At 41.3% G+C, this 21,318-nt stretch overlaps 1 protein-coding gene across 1 annotated transcript in view; it reads right to left on the bottom strand.

The window, feature by feature from the left end:
- ece2a (endothelin converting enzyme 2a) overlaps positions 1–21,318 on the bottom strand; it is a 103,693-nt gene that overhangs the window by 37,764 nt on the left and 44,611 nt on the right. Inside the window, exon 3 of the mRNA XM_034703987.1 lies at positions 11,495–11,778. Coding sequence (XP_034559878.1) covers positions 11,495–11,778 — 284 coding nt within the window. The remainder of the gene's footprint in view (positions 1–11,494; positions 11,779–21,318) is intronic.

Genomic DNA, 21,318 nt, shown 5'->3' with positions numbered 1-21,318 from the left:
CTATCTGCCAATGTGAGTGGCGAGTTTATGTATGATGGAGCACGTGCAGAGAATCATGGCTGGCCCGTGTGAAAATCTCTGGAGAGCCGGGAAGCCTAGGCTCAGCAGTCCATTCCCTGTCTGCCACACACACACACACACACACACACACACACACACACACACACACACACACACACACACACACACACACACACACACACACACACACAAGCACATACAAGCACATACAAAAGACACATGCATGTGAGTGCGCTTGCACATAGACACTTTTTGCAAATCCACTCGCATGGTTGGAGAAGTCTCAGAAGAAGAAAACAAGCAAAAATAATTAATAAGAAAATGCTCAGCAAGCATACACAAGTGCACTCTCTGTCTTTGATCCCGTCCCCACAGCTCCACACATGCGCAACTAGAATTGCAATTACCCACGCTCCTTCTCCCTCACGTGTGCTCCACTGCTCTACTTTCCCTCTGCTGGAGCTGCAGAGGAGAGGGATTGTCAGGCAAGCCCCTTACACACACACTCACACTCCATGGAGACATGCTATGCTAACCCCCCCCCCCCCCCCTGAAATATCCACTAAAATATGCAAACAAGGTTGGTAAACACAAAAATACATGCTTAGAAAACACACATAAACATGCAGGAACAAAATATTGAGGGATATTTATGCACAAGTGCAAAGAGAGGTTTTGGAGGGAAAGGCTTATGAGGTTTGTAGATGATCACAAACACACAAGCAGTCATTTAAAAACACACCTAACCTGTTATCAGCGTTAATCAGGGTCTTGATTAACAGACTTGGGCTACATTCACACTGCAAGGCTTAATGCTCAATTCCAATTTTTTGCTCAGATCCGATTTTTTGTTTGCCTGTTCACGTTACCATCTATAATGTGACCTGTATCTGATTCCAGTGTGAACTGATTGCAGCTCCGAACTGCCCCGCATGTGCAAAAGAACAGTAACAATGACATCACATGCAGCTGTTTCCCAAACGTAAACATGGAGGAAGTCAGCATTTTCGCCTTTGTTACAAAGTTTTTGTGCAGTGGGAGCCGGAGAATGAATGACCAGGTGTGGAGGAGATCAAGTATAAAGAAAAAGACAGCCAAATTGCTTGTTTCAGCTTTTTGCGGAGCTGTGGCAGCATATACGATTGAAACGTATATTTATTATTTATATTTATAAGGTACAAGACCTCGCTGTCCCTCCACTGACCTGCTCCGTCGTTGCTATCCTCAATTTTTGCAAGGCTACCGCCACGCAGAATTGTGACGTGTGTTGCTATAAAGTGACGTGAAAGTATCAAATGCGTATCAAATCTGCCTTGGCCGTTCACACTGAGGTCGCATTGACAAAAATCTGATCTGTATCTGATTCAGGACCACATATGGAAGTAGTCTAAATCTCATTTGGAAAAAATCAGATTTGGGTCAGATTTGACTGTTCACACCGCCTCTGAAAAATCTGACCTGGTCACTTGGCCCCCAAAAAATCGGATTTGGGCCACTTTTGCTTGCACTGTGAACATGGCCATAAAGACACAAGTCCACTGCTGTGACTTATGACTTCTTTTGCCATTCTTTTACAGACCTGCAGAATCCTTATTTAGTTTGATGGGGTCGGTCAAAACTGGACCAACTGAACTGATACATGTTTTATCTACAGGGAAAGAAACCTTTAAAAATCATATGAAATCAAAACATCCCCTATCATGATGCTTGAGGACACAAATAATCATGTGTTTGATTCACAAACATTTTGGTATTTAATGGTGTTGCCAACTTATGCACATATCTTTTAGCCACCGTTGTTTAAACAGCTGTCAGAGGAATCCAGAAACAGTTTCTAGATATGATCTGTCACATCAAACACCTTTTCATAATGCTGTGGACACTTCTAGTGTTCAATTTTCATCAGAGGGCCTTTTTGAAGGTCAAATCAGTGTTGCCAAAAAAATTCAGTTTATACTTGTAAAGATTTCTGCACTGTTACATACATTGATTCTGACCATAACGGACTTTTTGTACAAAATCTACATTTCTGTTAAAATGAGATTGTCTATTTAAAAAGGCGGAAATCAAATGAATGCAAATAAACGACTCGATTTAAGCTCAACCTTTCAGAAGAGATGGAGCAGGGTAGAAGGTTACATGAGTGTGAAAATTAGGAGAAGTAGAGAGACAATACAGTGGATTGGTGTAATCCACTTTATCTTGGTACAAAAGGTTCACACCGCAGTTAAAACATGCTGAAGTCAATGTTACTGGAGCACAAACGACAAACGGAGAACATGTTTTAGATGAGAGACGATGGAGTCTTTGTGTAAATGAGTATTATGCTATCTTAGTGTGCGTGTGTGTGTGTGTGTGTGTGTGTGTGTGTGTGTGTGTGTGTGTGTGTATCTGTGTCTGTGTTTGTGTCCTAAGATAAATGTTCTCACGGGGCCGTCTTCCCGGCAGGCGTCCAAGCTTCCCGGTAATGGAGCAGGGGGAGAACTCTACTCAGCGGGAGCCAGGCACAACCAATCAATGTCAATGAGTGTCTCCAGATGATGTCATGATGGGAGCATCACCATCATGATGGGTGGGTGGGTGCACAGTCAAATGTTTTTTCCAATACATTAGCTTAGCAGAGGAGAGGGATCCAAGCTCCAGCTCCACACACGACTGAACTATTCTCAGCCTCAGAGAGAGAGAGAGAAAAAAATCTCTTTTTGGCAACAGTTTGCTTGAAAAAACCCACAGAATTGTTCTGAATGAAGTGAACTGAGTCATCTTCAAAGCACTTCATTCAGAATAGAAGATCCATGTTGTTAGTAAGTACATGAAGTGAAAGATCTAATCACTAAACACACCATAAACATTCCTGAATTCATTTTTAATTCCATCAAGTCCCAAAAGCCAGGCATAGTAACATGGAGCAGCCTCTGCTGCAGTCTGAGTGCCTACAAAAGGTACTATTAGAGTACAGTGGATTATGCAACATTACCATTAAGAAGTGAAAGGAGGAGAGGAGTAGGTCTCTGCCACACTGCCTCAGCTATGGGGAAAAGCACTGAGAAAGAAGCAGAAGGAAGGGGCGGGGGTGGATCACAGAAGGCAAGGCATCTCTGACATGATGTAAAAAGCTAAAGTGGTGTTCTGGTGACATTGTTGTTGGAGAACCTTGTATCTTTTTAAATCAAATACAGGGGTTTTTCACAACGCTTAAGATGGGTCTAATAAAGCTTTAGTCATCATGTCTCAGACACAACATCAACCTTGCCATCTATCTACGCTGCCCTGACCCTTAGAAAACGATGCACAAATATAAAGAATTAGCAGCCACGTTTGCACATCCTTGAGTGAAACCTCCAAAGACTGATAAAAGAGATTGTGAGTGAGCTGGAGTACAACATAAAAGGGTAATTCTTTAGAGTTCAGGTAGAAATACTTCTTTCTTTTTAGAAAAGTTTTGTTAGCTCATGAGTGCGTTTTATGTAATCTTACAAAACAAGTGTCGAATTTAGCTGCACCTTCAACTTTGGGTGTAGAAAATGAAGATAATGCGGTACAGTGTAAACGATTGCAGAGTGTTCACTTGGGCCTGGCTCAAAAAGTCAAAGTATCCGTAAAGCCTCGTTTCCACCAAGCGGTTCAGTTCGGTTCGTCTCCGTACGGCACGCATTTCGGTACCCTTCTGTTGGGGTGCCAGACATACCGATCCGACCCCAGAAGGTGGAGCTAGAAACACTGCAGTCCATTCATTGGTCAAAAGAATCGTCACTACCCATGGGACAGCGGTAATAAAGAACAGCACATAACTCACGCCATGTTTAAATCTCCAGTGGACTTCGGGAAGATAACTTCTTTTGTTTGGAAAATGGCATCAAGAAACAGCGTTCCATGGTCAACCACGGAGGTGCAGACTTTCCTTGCGTTTTTCTTCTTCGTTGCATTTATTAGCGGGGTACACTGTGTCGCGCTGCCGTGACGTCACGCTGTTACGTAGCTGACACGGCTATCGGCATCTGGCTTACACACCGTCCACCAAGTAGGGCACGGTTGACTGTGGAAACGCAAACAGGATCAGGTGTTACCGATCTGACCCGTAGCAAACTGCACTGATCCATACCAGACCACTTGGTGGAAACGAGCAATAACAGACCTCATGTCAAAATGTAATTTTTGTACAGCAGAAATAAACATTTTTGAAATATGATTTTAGTCTCATAGGTCAATTATTTTCCTTTAAAACTCATCTATTTTGATCATACTGAGGCAAAGAGTTCTGCATACATTTGTATAAATTAGGGCTTTGGCAATCTGACAGGCAGGTGGGCACATTGTAGCTAGCTCACTGCCAGGAATCTCAAGGTCTGCCTCACCTCCACCTCTCTGCCTGTTTTTAGATTAGCTGAAAGTTAGGTCCAGTCAGCATTTCCAATATGGCGACACCTCTTTAGAAACCCATGGTTGATACGTCTATGAATCAACTATTTACTCAGAGTTCCATAAAAATGAAGGCATATATTGAAAATATGTGACTAGACCTCACTCACTGGTGGCTTGATATGCCAAACACAGTGTGACTCATGAAATCAACTAGCAGTTCTAAAATACTATGACACTAATGATGGCTTGCTTCCTACTATGCAGGACTACGTGTCTGCCAGGAGAAGTAACTTATTTTGGTTGGAGCTGTGAAAGCAGAACATACTGTATTGATAGGCACAGTAATATTGTGCTGTCGTGAGATCAAACTATACATAGTATAGTACAGTCCAAAGCTTGACTATCATGGATTGTTTGCCACAAATTATTTTAAAGGCCATTTAGAGACAGGATTAATGTTACAGAGCAGGTCACTACAGACAGTCTGCAGTGAATGGTTTGTGATGAGATTGATTTAAATGTTATAAAAAAAGAGCTTCACTTAATACTGAAACTTTAAGTGACCCCTTCCGGCTTTTAATATCAACTTGATATACAAAGCTGCTCTGTGAAAAAGAGAGCGCTGTTTGGATGGGAATGATGAAGTTGGACTCAGTGCCAAACTTTGATTTGTGGTTGAAGACTGAAACTTCAGGATAAAGACAGAAGAACTGTGTCTGATAAGACCTGGGATCCTTAATGGAAATATTTTCAAGGCAAATGCAAATGATGTGTGTCTGATGTAAGGCATTTTGCTGTATATACCCTCTCTGTTTATTCGTCAGCTTTTTAAAAAGCACAGCTCAGTTTCTAGTCTAAGTAAGGGTGTGGCTGCTACCATCAAGGATGAGTGGTTGTTTTCAATCCCTGTATTTTGTGGGCAGGGGTGCTGGGGGGGTTCTGTTTGGTCAGGATTATATTAAGTGTTGAAAAAAGACTCTAAACATACAAAACAGCTGTTTGTAGTTTGTTTCTCTTAACTTTTTAGATAATTTGGGGAGAAAAAGTGATCTGCACAATACAGGCATCCATTGTAGTTTGAATTTCTGAGTAAAGTTCGTCCTTCGTATGACTTGGCTTCAAGACAGCTCCTCTGACTAAAAAACTGACACTTTGCAGAATAACAAAACTTGTGAGCTTGGTGAAAAATTCAGACCTTGCATTTTCAACAATCTTAAGTTCAGAGCTGTTAAGCAAACAAACCACACACTCCTGGGACATTGTTCTTGCACTGAGTCTGCACTTTAAAGCGTCCAGTTGGGGAGGAAAGGAGAAAATCATCAATAAAGTATCATTATAAAGTACAAACTTACATTGACTTTGTTCAACAGGACTGAAAGAATGAGCCTGCATGTTTTTTAGGTTCTTACACCTCGACTTATCATCTCTGAACGAGCCCAAGGATTCGTCTTTACCTCTTTAAACAAGACTAAAGGTTAGCAATTAAAAGTGTTAGTCTGAGATGATATCCAAGGAAGGTGTCTCCATAGCAACAGTATGAGTGATCCACAGAGCATGTCAGGGCTGTGAAATAAATTTCACACCTCGGTGCATCACGGCCTCTGCTGTGAGATTTTGTTTGTCTGTGTATGTGTTAACAACAAAAATAAATCTGTATTTGTTTTTGCACCGATTGGTCCATGATTCCATATATGGGTAATGTGTCTATGTATGCGGGTGTTAATGCATACAATGCATTTTGTTTGTTTTTGCATTTAATCTGTGCATGTTTTGGCTCCTGTTCTTTATTTTGAATGTACTGAAACATATTTGAATGTTTTAAAGTGCTTCTCTTTCACCATCTTCTTTGCTGCCTTCTCCCCATCAGTCTACACACTTCTCATTAGCTTTATGTCAGTCTTGGTTTCTGTCTTCTACTCCTCTTCCCCCCCTTTTTTCTCCCTTTCTTATGTCATTGTGCAGTTACACTCCCCTCTTTCTCCTCATCCCCTCCCGTTCATCTAACAGGCCATTTTTCTGCATCCTCAGAGCTGCTCCTTCCTTCACTTCTTTTTCTTCCTTCTTTTTCTCTCTCTCCCTTATTTGATTTGTGTGAGAATGTTTTCTGTAAGAAATAAAAATTAGGCTATGAACCCAACTCCCACATCCCAGCAAAACATACACACACGCATATAAACACACATATTTACTGGAATCGTGACTGCACGCGTACCAGCTACAGAGTGAGAGCAAAAATACACCAGTGCAGAGGAACATCGACTTCTCTGTGATCACACACACAAATATAAAGATGCTGAACAGTGCTGCACAAAGACAACATGAACATAATCACACATTAGCATCTCCACACAGCCCCGAGGTGGAGCAGGTGAGAGGAACGAAAGTGCAGATGAGGGGAAAGCGAAGTGAGAGGCAGAAGTGAGAAGAGAGGGTGTGAAGGGAAGCAGGTGATGACGAGCGAGAAGAACTCGACTTTCATACTGTATAATGGCTCTCAAACGGCTCTATGAGTTCAGCTTCTCCTCTGAAAGAAAGTCAAATCCTCCATCTGTCCCCCACACACACTCACTGATCCATCTTTAAGACTCCCTTCTGTTGGAGGAAAACACCCAGGACATTGTTTTCCTGTGTGTGTGTGTGTGTGTGTGTGTGTGTGTGTGTGTGTGTGTGTGTGTGTGTGTGTGTGTGTGTGTGTGTGTGTGTGTGTTGCTATTGTCAGAAACTGTCCCTGAAAACTTGGCCCACATACAGCACAGTATATTCCTTTGTTTGCTGCTGGACTCCAGCTAGACACTGGTTAAGCTGGTAGCATTACAACCAGACTTGATTTATGAGATCCAAAGGTCCTTTGAGTTCTTCAGTTTCAATGCATTTTGCGGGAATCATATTCTCTCAGACCTTTTTGTCTGCATGAACCAAACAAGTGAGGAGTTTTGACTGATTTTGAAATAGTGTCACTCATTTTCTGATGCCTCTTCATGACCTATATTATTCAGACAAACATTTCAACACACCTCATGATACTAGGGCTGTGACAGTCAATTAATCTTGTTAACTTCTGTAAGCTAGCTACTGTTAATACTTAAGATTTTAAACAGTTTCTTCATTTCCTCCATCCATTATCTTGACCGCTTATCCCGTTAGGGGTCACAGGGGCCTGGAGCCTATCCCAGCTGGCTTCGGGCGGAAGGCAGGGTACACCCTGGACAGGTCACCAACCTATCACAGGGCTAACACAGAGAGACAGACAACCATTCACGGACACACTCACACCTACGGGCAATTTAGAGTGATCAATCAACCTGGAGAGCATGTTTTTGGACTGTGGGAGGAAGCCGGAGTACCCGGAGAGAACCCACGCATGCACGGGATGAACATGCAAACTCCACACAGAAAGGCACCTGCCCGGCCGGCCAGGGATTCAAACAAGGAACCTTCTAGCTGTGGGGCAACAGCGCTACCCACTGCACCACCATGAAGCCCTTCTTCATTTCATGTAGCTATGAATTATTACATTATGTCATCACTCTGTATCCCGCAAAAAGCTGCAAAACATTAAAAGTCCAAGCTCCATCTCGATGGATTTGTAGGAAGGTAGGACACAGCGTGGCAGAAAACAGTGAAAGAACTTTAAGGGAAATAATGACCAAGTTTGACAAATCACTCCTGAGCACTCACGGTTTCCTCAAGTCTTGAAAAAAACGGGATGTATTCATTTCTTTACTGACAAAAAAAGTAACGATTTGTAGTGTTTCTATACATGATTACGACCCTGTCACTTCCTTTTGTTAGTCCATTACTTGTTCTTGTAATTTCCAATACTTGATCAAATTGAAACTGGTGGTAGGATAGTGCCAAATGCCAATCAATACCAGTTGAATTAATAAGCAGTATTTCTCTTTATGATGAAGACACTTGGAAGTACCACTGTGTGAAGCAACACCAGGCTTTTCAAACTTTGTGAAAGTGACATAAATACATTTGAATACACTGAATAAACTGTTGTCACAATGTCTCTGAATATGATCCTTACTTCAGTCAATGGAATATGCCACCAATCCAGCAGTTCAAATAAAGTTGCTGGTTTTTGTGATACATTGAAGTTTGTAGCTTGTAGCACTGTGCAGCGTTCAACTTATCTTTTAACTTTGCGGATAAGCGCTCACACACATTTGTCTCGAGTTCATCCAGAGCAGTCTCAACAAAATATCTACATCCAGAAAGCTGTACTGTGGCTTCAAGTGTCTAACCAGGTGGAGGAATCAATTGTGTTCAACAACTTGTGCAATTGCTCATCCAAAACAATGAAGCAGGGAAGCTTCTTCAGTAGAAGTTTTGAGCCTAACAAGCATCTAATGCATCTGAAGTGCTTAGCCTTGGATGTTAGCTTCCTCCATGCTATGTTGGCTGCCTCCAAGCAAAAGGACCAGGGGCCTCATGTACAAAGGGTGCATACACACAAAAACGTGGCGTACCCTCTTTTTCACTGCAAAGTTCAGATGTATCAAGAGTAAAATGACTGTGGAAATGTGCGGTACCTCACACCAACTTCATGGCTGGCGTACGCACCATTCTACAGCTGTTAATCCTTGCACACAGATGCGTACATCTGGATAGTTTTGTGCGTACGACATTTTCTGAATTTGAGCGAATGCTATGTTTTCGTAGGAAATCCACGTAAGTCTTTGTACATGAGGCCCCAGGTCTACCAGTGTGCTGATGACACATGCATGTTGTTGCTTTACACAATGAAAAGCGTAGAACTGAATTGAAAAGTCCGCCCCCGTGGTTAACATCGTCACAGTTACTAGATGTAGCTATCTGAGCCAGCACTGGACCGATATCAGGATCACATCAGTGCATCCCTATTTTTTACTGTTTACAGATCATGGTGCAGTCTATTTGTCAAGCCTGGCATGATGCCATCGAAACATTTTAGAGTATATAGTATTTTACACAACTGAATACTTCCATTTACAGTACATGATGGGTACTGAGTTAAGCTGAGAAATAAACAGCCACTGACTGCTGTGTTTTCTTGGGAATATTCAACTTAAATTCCAGTAATGGTTTCACTTTTGTGTCATATCAAAACATCTTGTAAAAAGGGCAGTTATTTGTTCAGCTTGATTTTGCATTTACCTTACCTGCACTTTGTCATCTCTACCTGTTTCCATTATGATTCATAAAATCTGACCTTTCATACTGATGCATTAATAGTAATTACACATTTAGCCCGTGTAATAAGTCCAAACCATCCCTGTTATTACAAAGTAAACTTTGAATTACCTTTCATTCAACAGCACTCTAAATATGACAGTGAATGCATCATGGGTAATTATTTTCCATTCAGAGGTACTTTAGCTGATAGCAGCGTTCTCTTGTCTCAGTGTGTCAAGGTCAACCATGGCTAATGGCCAAAACATTGTCATTGTCACATCGACACAGCGGTGGTTAAAGCCGCAGCCAGCAACTGAAGGGCACTCCACGTCAACGAAATCAACTGATGGGCTGTGGAGATGGAGTGGAAATGTAAAGTGCCACCATTACTGCTTTCACTGTCGGAGAGAAGTCATTTACAGATAAACTCTAACTGCGGCACAGCATTCAAATCATCACACAGTAGGTGCTTAAAGACTAGTATGGCTTGAGCGATACTGACAAAGACAGGAAGGATCTGTGGTATTGAATCTACACGATAAAACTGAAGTAGGCCTTTTGCTATATGTGTCACTGCTATCTAAGGAAATAAAGGAGGAATAATCCTCCAGCTAGAGTTTAACAGTGAATGAAATCACGAGTGTTGTTAAAGCCTTTTTATAAGGAGCTTCAATTTTGTTTTTTATTTTAACTTTAATGTTGAGCTCTGAAGGTCTGAATGTTCAAATGTGTCTTTGTTTGTACTGTTATTTTAATTCATTTGACAATTTTACCAATTCAAACACGTATTTTAAAAGGATAATTGGAGTTCAGATGTTAAGATAAGTACTTGTATGGAAGAAGCTCTTGGTGTATTGGTGGTTGGAATTAGTCCTTACCTTGCACCTTTCAACCTCACTGTGAGCTGAGTTCTACAATAGAACCGGTAGCTAGCAAGATTGCAAACTTAGCATAGTAAGAATAGATAGTAAAAGAACTGCTACAGCTACATAGCTGCACAGAAAACGCACAATTAGGACTTCAGTGGACAACTGGACTACAGACCAGTGGAAGATGGTGGCCTGCATGAACACAACAACATTTTCAAGGAAATGACTTGGCTTCAAAATTCTCCAGATCTCAATCCAATCAGGCATTTAGGGGATGTGCTGCCAAGTCTGATCCATGGAGGCCTCTCATTGCAACTTACAGGACTGACACAGGACTTCCCCCAGATCTGTGTCAGATCCATCTCCAATCCGCTGCGGTCTGGCTCCGTGCTCTCTAATCCGTCAACACCCACCGGTTGCGTTTTCGGAACGCAGCACGGAGCAGGACCGTGATTGATGCGTCGTGCTCCGCGATTCAGCAAAAACAGAAGCATTGCATATCTGATCCGTTGTGTTCCGACCTGCCGGATCAGAGACGCAGCTAGAATGCAACAGAGACTATAAGGCCAGCAAGCTGTTAAAATTCTCATCTAAATCGGATCCAGTGGGGGTTAACAGATTGACTACAATAGAAACCTATCTGATCCGGTGCCGTGACGGATTGGAGACGGACTGGACACGGATCTGGTTGAATTTGGCCTTTAGAGGATCTACTGCTATCCTCCTGGTACCAGATACCCAGCACACCTTCAGAGGTCTGGTGGAGTCCATGTCTCGTTAGGTCAGAGCTGCTACAGCCTAGACCTGATGAAAGAGGAGCCTACACAATATTAGGCAGGTGGTCATAATGTACTGGCTGATAAGTGTATATTTTGGTCTTCATGGTACCACAGTTAAGTACTAGATGTAGTGGCAGTAAAAAAAAAAAGTGGTTCCTTCTTATTGAAAAAAATCAACACTGCTTATGCAAAGCCTCCTAGCATATAGCAGGTTTTTCATATTTCCAGTAAAACTCTGAATCTTTAATACACAATTATTCAACCCTGGTGTGGATGCACAGATTTTGTTTTGTTTCTTTTTACCTCTGTGAGTGCTTTGTGAATGAAACAGGCAGTCTCCGGGGAAACACCCCAAGGTGACTTCTCCCCCACCATGATGGCGTCCAATGTGGCCTTCTCTAGGATGACATCGAAGGACGCATCGGGGAAGGAGAGCTGGCGCACATCCATCTGATGCCAGCTCATACCTAGGCAGTTGCTATGCCTGGCACTCATCACACTGATGCACACTGATGAGTAGTCTATGTTGGTGATGGAGTGGTAGCCGGCGCTGTACATGTCACCGCTCATGCTGCTGTTTCCACAACCTGGGGGGAAAGAAGGGAGAGAGAAGCAAACTCAGACATGTTGGAAAAGGAAAGGAGGAAGTGAAACAAGGAAGAAGAGGAGGAGAGAGTATAGGATCAGAGATGAGGAGTCAGAAACAGAATGTCTCTGATGATTCAAATCCCCACTGTTTTTCAGTGTGAGTGAACAATGGTGAGATCAGTACAGACACAACATATGATTACAACAAAGATTGCCGTGACGGAGACCACCTCTCGTGATTCATTCAACAGAGAAAAGCAGACACACACTTTGTCTATTAGATCAAACTGCTGTTCAATCACAAGCAGAAATGGAAACCCCTCTAAAAGAGGACTATATGAGTTCAAGGGGGAAGCAGCTTATTTGGATGTGACCTCAGATGGCACAAAATCCGTCACATGCCACAATGTTTCCAGTTCGCAGCTTGGTGCCAGGTGACGGATGGATGAAAGCCAAGCAGGGAAATAAAAGAAGACAGAGGAGAAGTTAAGATCGCCTCTCGTGCTGTAAGAGGAGATGAAAATAATCTACAGAATGCAGCATCTCACCTTTAGGATCAGATGACTCATAGATCGTGCTCACGGAGGAGGAGGAGTGGGTGGAGAAGATAGGCAAAAGAAGAAAAGGGGAAGGCAGAAGTGGGAGGAGGACAAGGGGGAGTCATATACAATCTCCCGATGCACATATTCTGTTTCTGTAGTAGGGAAGCTCAGGTGTGTTGGCTTTTAAAGCTGTCAAATGAGCCTGTTAGAGTCTGTGCTCGTGCATGTGTGTTAATGCGCAACTGTGTTTAACGTTGTTCGCCTGGGAAAAGGGGAGAGGGTGTGACAGGTAGAGCTGTGACTTCCGGCAAAACGTTGGCACCGACACCTCCGTTTCAAACGTGTGGCTGGCGCTTGTTATCACCTGCCTGCTTCATCTAATTACCAGCCTCCAAAAGTGTGTTGCGTGTGTGTGTGTGTGTGTGTGTGTGTGTGTGTGTGTGTGTGTGTGTGAGAGAGAGAGAGAGAGAGAGAGAACATGAAAGACTGATTCTGTTAGCAACCTTACACACTAAACAACACGTTTGTAACCTGTTAAGATGTGTGTGTGTGTATGTGTGTGTGTTTATGTGCAGTTGATGTAAAAACCTTAAGTTACTATGAGGATCTTTGTCTATTCTAGCAACCCGTGGACAAAATGGTAGTGATTTTGTTTTGAGTAAATTTTGTATTCTGATGAAAAATCTCATTTTTAAAAGTTCCTCTCTGAATCTGCTGTAAGGAATTGAAATCACCATTACTTAAGATACAGTCCAGACAGCTGTGATGGATCACTTCGGATCCAGATTCTAATCCAGTGAGGACTGATGGCAGATTCAAGCATTGGTTTGAAGCCAGCATCACTTTCTATTGCTCTATATCCTCAGAGGGAGACAGCTTTAAGAGAATCTCTGATCTAAACATTCTGAAGAGACTTGACGTTTTGAAGGATCTTCAAACCAGGACTTATTTCTAAAAAGGATGAATCTTTGGATGAATCTGACATTGATCTTGTTGACATGTACAAAAGTACGGACATCAGGAAACCTCTATCAAATTTATATTCAAGAATTCAATCCATCGAAACACATTCAACAAACTGGGTTAGATTAAAGTGGGAGAGAGACTCTAGACTTGAGGTCTTAGGAGAGGATTGGCCAAATATGAGTTCTGCACAGTCCCACCACCGGCTCAGGCTTTGGGAGGGATTTCTGTTGGTGTAATCTGATGAGATATTTTATAACCCCAAAATAAAATGAGTACAGACAGATGAGGTTGGATAGAAAGTTATAGAAAGTGTGGAGAACAGCGGGCAGATCCTTTTCCTATATTTTGGAATAGAGATGCACAATATGGATTTTTGTATCGATATAACAATGTACTGTATGTTGTATCAAATTTTAAAAGTGCATCAGAGCCTGTAAATGAACTAAAACAGCAATCATAGCTAAAACTTTCCTTTGGTGTATAACCCCCAGTTTTTAAAATATGTTCAAGGGTATCCATGATTAAAATGGGCCTCCTCTCCAGGTTGGAAAATCTGGAATTCTGGATATACAGTATCTGGAAGAATCACATCTCTGGTATTTAAAGTTTTCATAAAAAAAAATAGATAAATAAAAATGAATAAACCAGATTACTTTGGTTCAGAGGTTCTGAAAGTCACTTTCAACTAAGCTTTGATTAACTGCCCAGTCTGACTGTGTGTTGGCTTTTTTTTTTTTTTTTACAATAATACAAAAAGAAAAATCCCACACACAATCCCAGAAGAGCAAATTGGAAGCAATTCTGAGCTTTTCAAACTATGCGTCAACATGTGTAAGATACAAAGTAATCCAAGTGAAGACTCTGTGGAGGTTATATATATAACCCCACATAAACTGAAGAAAACGAATTGTCATGTTTCAGATCTGTGCTGGCATGGCTGTGGGATGACTGAACGCTAATACATCAACTTTGTCAATGCCCAGAGCTCCAGAGGTGACGTTAACGTTTTTTTATGCAAAACATTGTGCATCAATATACCATTATGTCCAACAGTGGCTCTACTGGGAACCAAGATGGATGGAGTAACCTCCAGAGAAATACAACACTTGATTGGGTTGACATTTCTATTTGTTAAACTGACAATTTTAATGAATTGAATAAACTTAGATAGCTGGCTTAAAGATTATGTGGAACTGATATCTATGGAGCAAGCAGCATCCGCACTTGTAGATCTGGGCAGGAGGCTCTTTGAGTTTTATTTTGTCAGGGCTAGATGAAAGACCTTGATGGCGATACTAAAGATGTTAGTTGTCTATCACCCTGAATACAGTTCTGTTCACATAGAATTCCTATCAGTGATATGTACGTTCTTTCCCTTGTCCCTAAGTGTTGTTCTATTTAAGGTTATGTTTGTTTGCTTTTATCTCTTTTTTATTTGTGTGTCTGCTGTGTTGCTGTATTATAATTTTGTGTAGCTAATAATAAAATGAAAAATACCATCACTGCTTCCTTTAACAGTCAATCATCCCTCTGTTGAATATTTGTCATGTAGAATGTAAACAAAGACTGTACGGCCAGCAAGCTGTTCAAATTCTGAATCAGATCCAGTGGCAGCAGTTTAAGGTATTAAAACAACTAAACAGAAATAATACATCTTGTTGCTGTTTTCATTTGCCTTTGCAGAACACATAGATGCATCAATTTTTAACTGCAGTCTTCTCTGACCATTTAAAAACTCACGGATACTTCATGGATAAACATGGATGACTAAAAAGCAGATGTTGAATAATCGATGAAAACTATAAGCAATACCAACTAGAGTTATCTTGAAGCAATGATAGCTTCTTGTGCACGCAAATGTGTGTGTGTTTGTGTTCAACTACCAGAGGGACGCCGTCCCCTTAAGGCTTTCCCTGTTGGCTTCAAAACAAGGCTGAAAGCGTGTCAGCACTGTTTCTAACACTAATAGTTAAACCTTTTCTTTCTAAATGGCTTGATTATGAGTGAACAAGTCACCGTTGGATTAGAGAGGCTCAACATGTTATTTTGGATATCTTAAATTGTACTTTGTGTTTGTGGCAAAACATTGAGCAACAGCTTTGTTTAATACTTTGCAGTGAAGAGAGGGAACACGACAACACGAGATGATAGAGTGGAACAAATAGGATACTTTTGGCCTATTTACAGGGGTCAGAGAAGCCGTAAAAGTGATGTCCTTCTTATAAAGAAGCAGAGGAGGAGTACCATGGACGGTTTCATCTGCTTATAAGGTGCATTTAGAAAGGAAAAGTCTGAAGATATCTTTAATCAGGTAAAACTTAGTTCTATGATGACAACATATAATGTTGATGCCTCCATGAATAAGTGGTTTGATCAGGCCTTATAAAAACACAATCATTTTGAGATCCACATTGTTAGTATCTAGTAAAAATCAAGGGTCTGCAGCCTTGTTTCCGACCCAGATTTAGTTCTCTCCACAGTGGGTTAAATCCCTCCTGTACTCCTCACCCAATTCCCCAAACATACCGCACATTGTTTCCAGAGGGTTCCCCCCGCTGACACAGCTTTGTGTGTGTATGTGTGTGTGTGTGTTTTCTTTTTCCATGCACAGCTCACAGGAAGGGGGTGTCACATGACAGCTCATTCCTTGGGGTTGTCGCGACAATTATAGTTGCCGGGCTGTCATCACGGACACTTCTCTCATTTGGGGTCCCTGAAATCAGCTGGTGCCCCCTGCAACCTCTGACCTTTATATACACACACACACACACACACACACACACACACACACACACACACACACACACACACACACACACAGCCAGAGGAAAGGACAGTCAGTCCGTAAATGTACGTGTGTGTGTGCCTGTGTGTGCATGTGTGGGGAGATCCTAGAGTGCATGCGTCTCTTGTGTTTATGTGACAAAGGTTTGTTCAGGATTCAAGGCCAGGCATGCATTTATTAATTTTTTCCTTCAGCTAGAAGCGAGAAGATAAAACCTCCTGATATTCAGAGAGTGCATCCTAACTGGATTATCTAGAGCAGCAGAGAGGGAGACTAAAGTTAGAGGTGTCATATCACCTTGTTTTGCTGGCTGTGTGACTGTGAGTGTGTGTGTGATGGAAAATTTAAGTCATGGGCTTTAAAAAGTCTCATACCACTCATAACAAATCTGCAAAAACAAAGTGTGTTAAACATCCATCATCCACTTGTGTCACATGTAAACTGCTAGCTGAAGCATTTGTTGGTCATTTTTCGCCTCTGTGTACATTTAGTCAGAACATTCTGCACAAACAAGAGTTTTAAATAGAAGTGAACTGGCTGTTATTCCTGAGGGGTGTTTGTCAAACATGGAGATGTCTTCCTGAAGACTCATAGATACAGCTCCATGATGTTGTAACAGATACTTTATCACTAAGGAAAATCTGGACATGTAACCCCTATCTGTCGAGACGGCAACACGGGAGAGGGGAACTCCTGGGTAATCCTCTGGATAAAACACCTTTCATCTACTATCCTTACATGGTTTGGTGACATAGAAGAGGGCCACACATCAGGATATCATTAATTAGGTATGTTTCCGAAGCCACGAAGTTCCTAGTTCCTTTAATGGAAACTTAAATTCTGATTTATCAACTGGTCTTAAGGTAATAAAACACTCAGAAAACAGTCATAATTGAGCTCAGCATCATAGAGTCCACTGTTAAACAGTGGTGGACAGTAACAGAGTAAATTTACTTGAGTACTGTACTTAAGTACATTTTTTGAGTATCTGTACTTTACTTGAGTATTATTTATTTAGGGAACTTATTACTTTTACTGCACTACATTCAGAAGACAATTACTGTACTTTTTACTCCACTACATTTCTATCAATGCTCTAGTTACTCACTACTCTTGCTTTAAAGTCAGCTCATGAATTTCCTTCTCTTTTCTGAAATCTGATTCCTAAGACAGTAAAATGTGTTTGTGTAGTTCTGTTTGTCTCAGTGGTTTAGTCATACCTGTATATCAAACATAGAGCAAATTTCACTCAGATCAGGCAGTTCATTTAGAGGTGGTAATGATGGCTATAATTCTCCACCTGAGCACCTATGGTCATATCTTCAGGCCGTGTTAGAGGTTTTTGAAATGAAGAATGATACGTATCGTTTGAAATGTTCTCCCTGTTTCCCACTCTGCCCAAACATACAAACATTCACTGTCCAACCTGAGAGAGTGTGTTGAGCTACGTAACATTTGTTTCATTCCAGATGAACATTTCAAACTAAGTTGTCTGTGCTTGGAGTAACTAAATTTCTGTTTTTATTCCATGGTATAGTTTTTAGAGATTTCAAGTAATGGTTTCTAGAAAAACAGAATGTAACAGAATGTACTCCTATGTATTTTTGACTGCACTTAAGTATTGTGAAAATAAAACGTTTTGAGTTATTTTAAAAATTACTTTGAATAAATAAGTATTTTTAAAAGCAAGTACTTCAGTACTTTAACTCAAGTAATAATTTGACAGAGAAACTTTCACTTGTATTGGAGTAATATTTGACCTGGAGAATCTATACTTTGACTTAAGTAATGAAGCTGTGTACTTTGTCCACCACTGCTGTTAAACGATGCCAAAATGGTTTGCCAAGTGTGCCTAACATTAGCAGAGCTAGCACCACAAGCTTTTGGACCTCCTTGCAGGTTAACGTCCATAAGCCTGTGCTAGTAACACATTGTTCCAGTTGATTGGTTCTATTCCATCACTCAACACAGGCCACATACAACTTGAATACGCCTTAATACTGCCAAAGCACTGCATGCTACAAGATGTTATGTGCCACCTGTGCTTCTTTATGCACCAGCTAGTTGTAGCTATTAAACACAGCTACAAGCCTGGCTAGTGGCAAATGGCTGTTATTTAGGTCTACAATAATACAAATATTGATATAACACACACTTGTTTAACCAACTACTAATTCTTGTGCCAACTAGTGAGGACGATGACTGTTAATCATCAAGATGACAAAATGCGCAAATCCTTATTTTAAAAAATCAGAAAGTTAAACTGTAGATTTTGTCCGCCTCTCTGAAGGGTTAAGCTAGTTTATCACAAAACTCATAAAAAGCCCATGTAATGAAAAGCTGTGAATAAAAATGGAGGAACACATGAGAAAAGATTCCACAAAAAGATTTTAAAGATTGTAAATGGAATCATCTGATACGTCTGGTTTTTCACACATGTGACAGCCCACATCAAACACTTTGCTATCCTGAAGCAGGTCATCTACATGCGCGCTCACAAAATTCATAGCATAGGAGTATGGGATAATGTTACTGGAAAGAATGCACTGGTCATTGCAACCTTAGAACATCAAAAGTTGTTTGCAGATGCTTGTTTTCCATTTAGAAATTCTACATGTGCAACATACATTAGTACAAAGTTTAAAAACTTGAAACAAAATATATAACTTTTGTCCTAATTTTAAATGCACAACTGAGACAGATGTTACCTTTTACAGTCATTTCATTATGCTTCAGCTCAGCTCCTTGACTCTTACTCAACATGAACTGTTTGAGATGTGACCTTTGGACTATCAGGTGACCTCTCTCCACATAATCAGCGACTCTCTACAGTCCATCTATGGTCAGGAGGGGTGGTGGGTGGGGAACCCCTGTGAGGGAGCCAGCAGTGTGAAATATCAAAGCTGCTATCTCTGAACTCAGACGAGCACAGCAGTGGAAACTCCATGATGTCAGAGGCATGCTGGGTATTCGTTCTCATCCCAGATTGGTTTAGACACATTAAGGATGGGGACCGGGGCCAGTGCTGATGAAAGGTGATGTTCACATGTGCTCTGTCAACAACACTGAACCCCCGCCACCCCTGCTGCCACCCGCGCACACCCTGCAGGCTCCGGGCTAGCCCGAGGTAAACTGATGCCTCAGTGATGCTTCACAAAGTTCAGCTGCAACTTCTGTAAATGTCAGCGTTTGGAAAAAAAAAAGGAATGTTTGTTTTTTTGTGTGGCTGTGCGTGTGTGAGTTTGCGTGATTGTGTGCAATACACACACATGGAAATGTATGCAAAGTAAAGTGTTATCTGTCTGAAACATCTAAAAGATCTGAACCTTAACTGAAATTACTTTTATTATATGCATGAATTAATGTGCTGGTGGAAAAAAGTCATGGCTGCAGTTTTGCGCATGATCTGTGATAAACTTGACTGTGAGTGGCTGTCAGGTCATAAAAAGCCTGCACGTGTTTCTGTGTTTGTGTGTATTTGATGACAATAATGGTACCAGACAGTATCACACTGGGCCTTGTTTCAACCAATTATCTCTTGTCATCTTCCCGCTAAGTACATTTGCACGCAATCGTAGACACACGCACACTCACGTGTCTGATATTTATTTGACCTACATGGAATCTTGGGGCTGGGTCATGTTTGAAATGTGGTACCTAGAAAGACATGTCGTGTGACTGAGGCAAAGTAAACAAGGCAGGGGGGAAATGTTGAAAAGCTCCCAATATTCCCACCAGGCTATGTTGTTGTGCTGTTTTCAGTGCAAATAAAAACCAGTGATAGGAATAAAAACCTAGAGCATGGAAGCGGGTCAGTTTCTTGAGATCTGTTTGACCCTCCAACAAAGGTTTGATGTCTTTATATCAGTGGTTCCCAAACTTTTCAGCCCGAGACCCCAAAATATAGGTGCCAAAGACTCCCACTGTCCCTCAAAGTGATTTAATGTGGCGTAAATTAGCTGGTCTGCAGAAAGTTAGCCTACCTATATGAGCATGTGGCTGTGTTTCCTGTGCCGTTATGAATTAACCTACTGCTACTGATGCTTTCGATAATTAACTGTTCACTAAACCTCCCTAACTTAGGAGTCATCTGGCAAAAAGAAAGGCAGAAAATTACATTTTCTATTTTCAAGGTTTTAATTAAAGGTTAGCTACTACTGTTTGACAATATTTTTTACTAATATGGGTAAAATGTACTATTTTTAGATAACTCTAAAAAAAAAAAAAAAAAACATTCTGGAAGACATCTCATGACCCCCCATTTGTGTCTCGCGACCCCCCAGGGGGTCCCAACTGAACCCCAGCTTTATATGGTCTATAAAGTGTGTCTATGAAAAAAGCCATGTAAAAGGGATAGTTGTTTTTTTTAAGTGGGGTTGTACAAAGTAATTGTCAATATTCAGTGTACAACTGAAATACAAGTCAGCTCAGCCCCTTTTAGAGAAAAGGGTTGGAGGACTGGAACAGAAGCTGGGCTTTCAACTGCTTCAGACAGGGTTAACACTGCCTCGTTATTTAGCTAACTTTATAAAACTCCAGCAACCCAAACATGGGTTGCGTCACTGGGCCAAAAACGTATTTTGAAAACAAATTGCTATTCAGCTTTTCTGATTTTACTTTTATAAATCCAAGAAAGTCAGTAAAACAGGACTGTTCAGTACGGCAGGGAACTCTGGATGGTGAGTGATGCAGACTGAAGCTGCTGAACCCTCTGATTCAAAAAGTTCCAGATGTACTGTTGTTACAGAGACCCACTTATGACAGCCGTTGATTTCTGGGTTTATGAGCAGGGGCTCACAGTTTACTCATTTGCACCAGCAGGTAAACTTGATATCTCTCCTGCTCTCCAGTCAGCACAGAAGTGTGTCCCCTCTCTCTTTCAGACCGATGAGCCTGGTTCCTCCTCTCTGTACTCCAGGATTTTCTTGTGTCCACAATAAACTGCGTGTCATCGTTGTCAGAATCACTCAGTGTTTGGTTTGGTTGTATATTTGTCTCCATTGAAACCCACAGACCCAAACAGCTTATCAGTGCACTGCAGACATGTATGTGTTGCATCTGCAAATAGCAATAGCAAACAAAAGGGCTTTCTGACAGCAAAGCACAGCACTGATTTTCTAAAGAGAGCGTACACTTACACCAATATCAGTGACCGGGTCAGCGTTTCTTAAGGTTAACTGAATGAAGAGGTAGAGTTGACTCTGGAAGCAGCGGTTGATAGCCTTGCCTCTTTGGTGGGTCTCCAG

This window comes from Notolabrus celidotus, chromosome 15 (genome assembly GCF_009762535.1).
Source record: "Notolabrus celidotus isolate fNotCel1 chromosome 15, fNotCel1.pri, whole genome shotgun sequence".
In the NCBI taxonomy this organism is placed as follows: Eukaryota; Metazoa; Chordata; class Actinopteri; order Labriformes; family Labridae; genus Notolabrus; species Notolabrus celidotus.
Note: the sequence above shows the minus strand (reverse complement) of the source record. Positions and strands in the feature narration are given on the sequence as shown.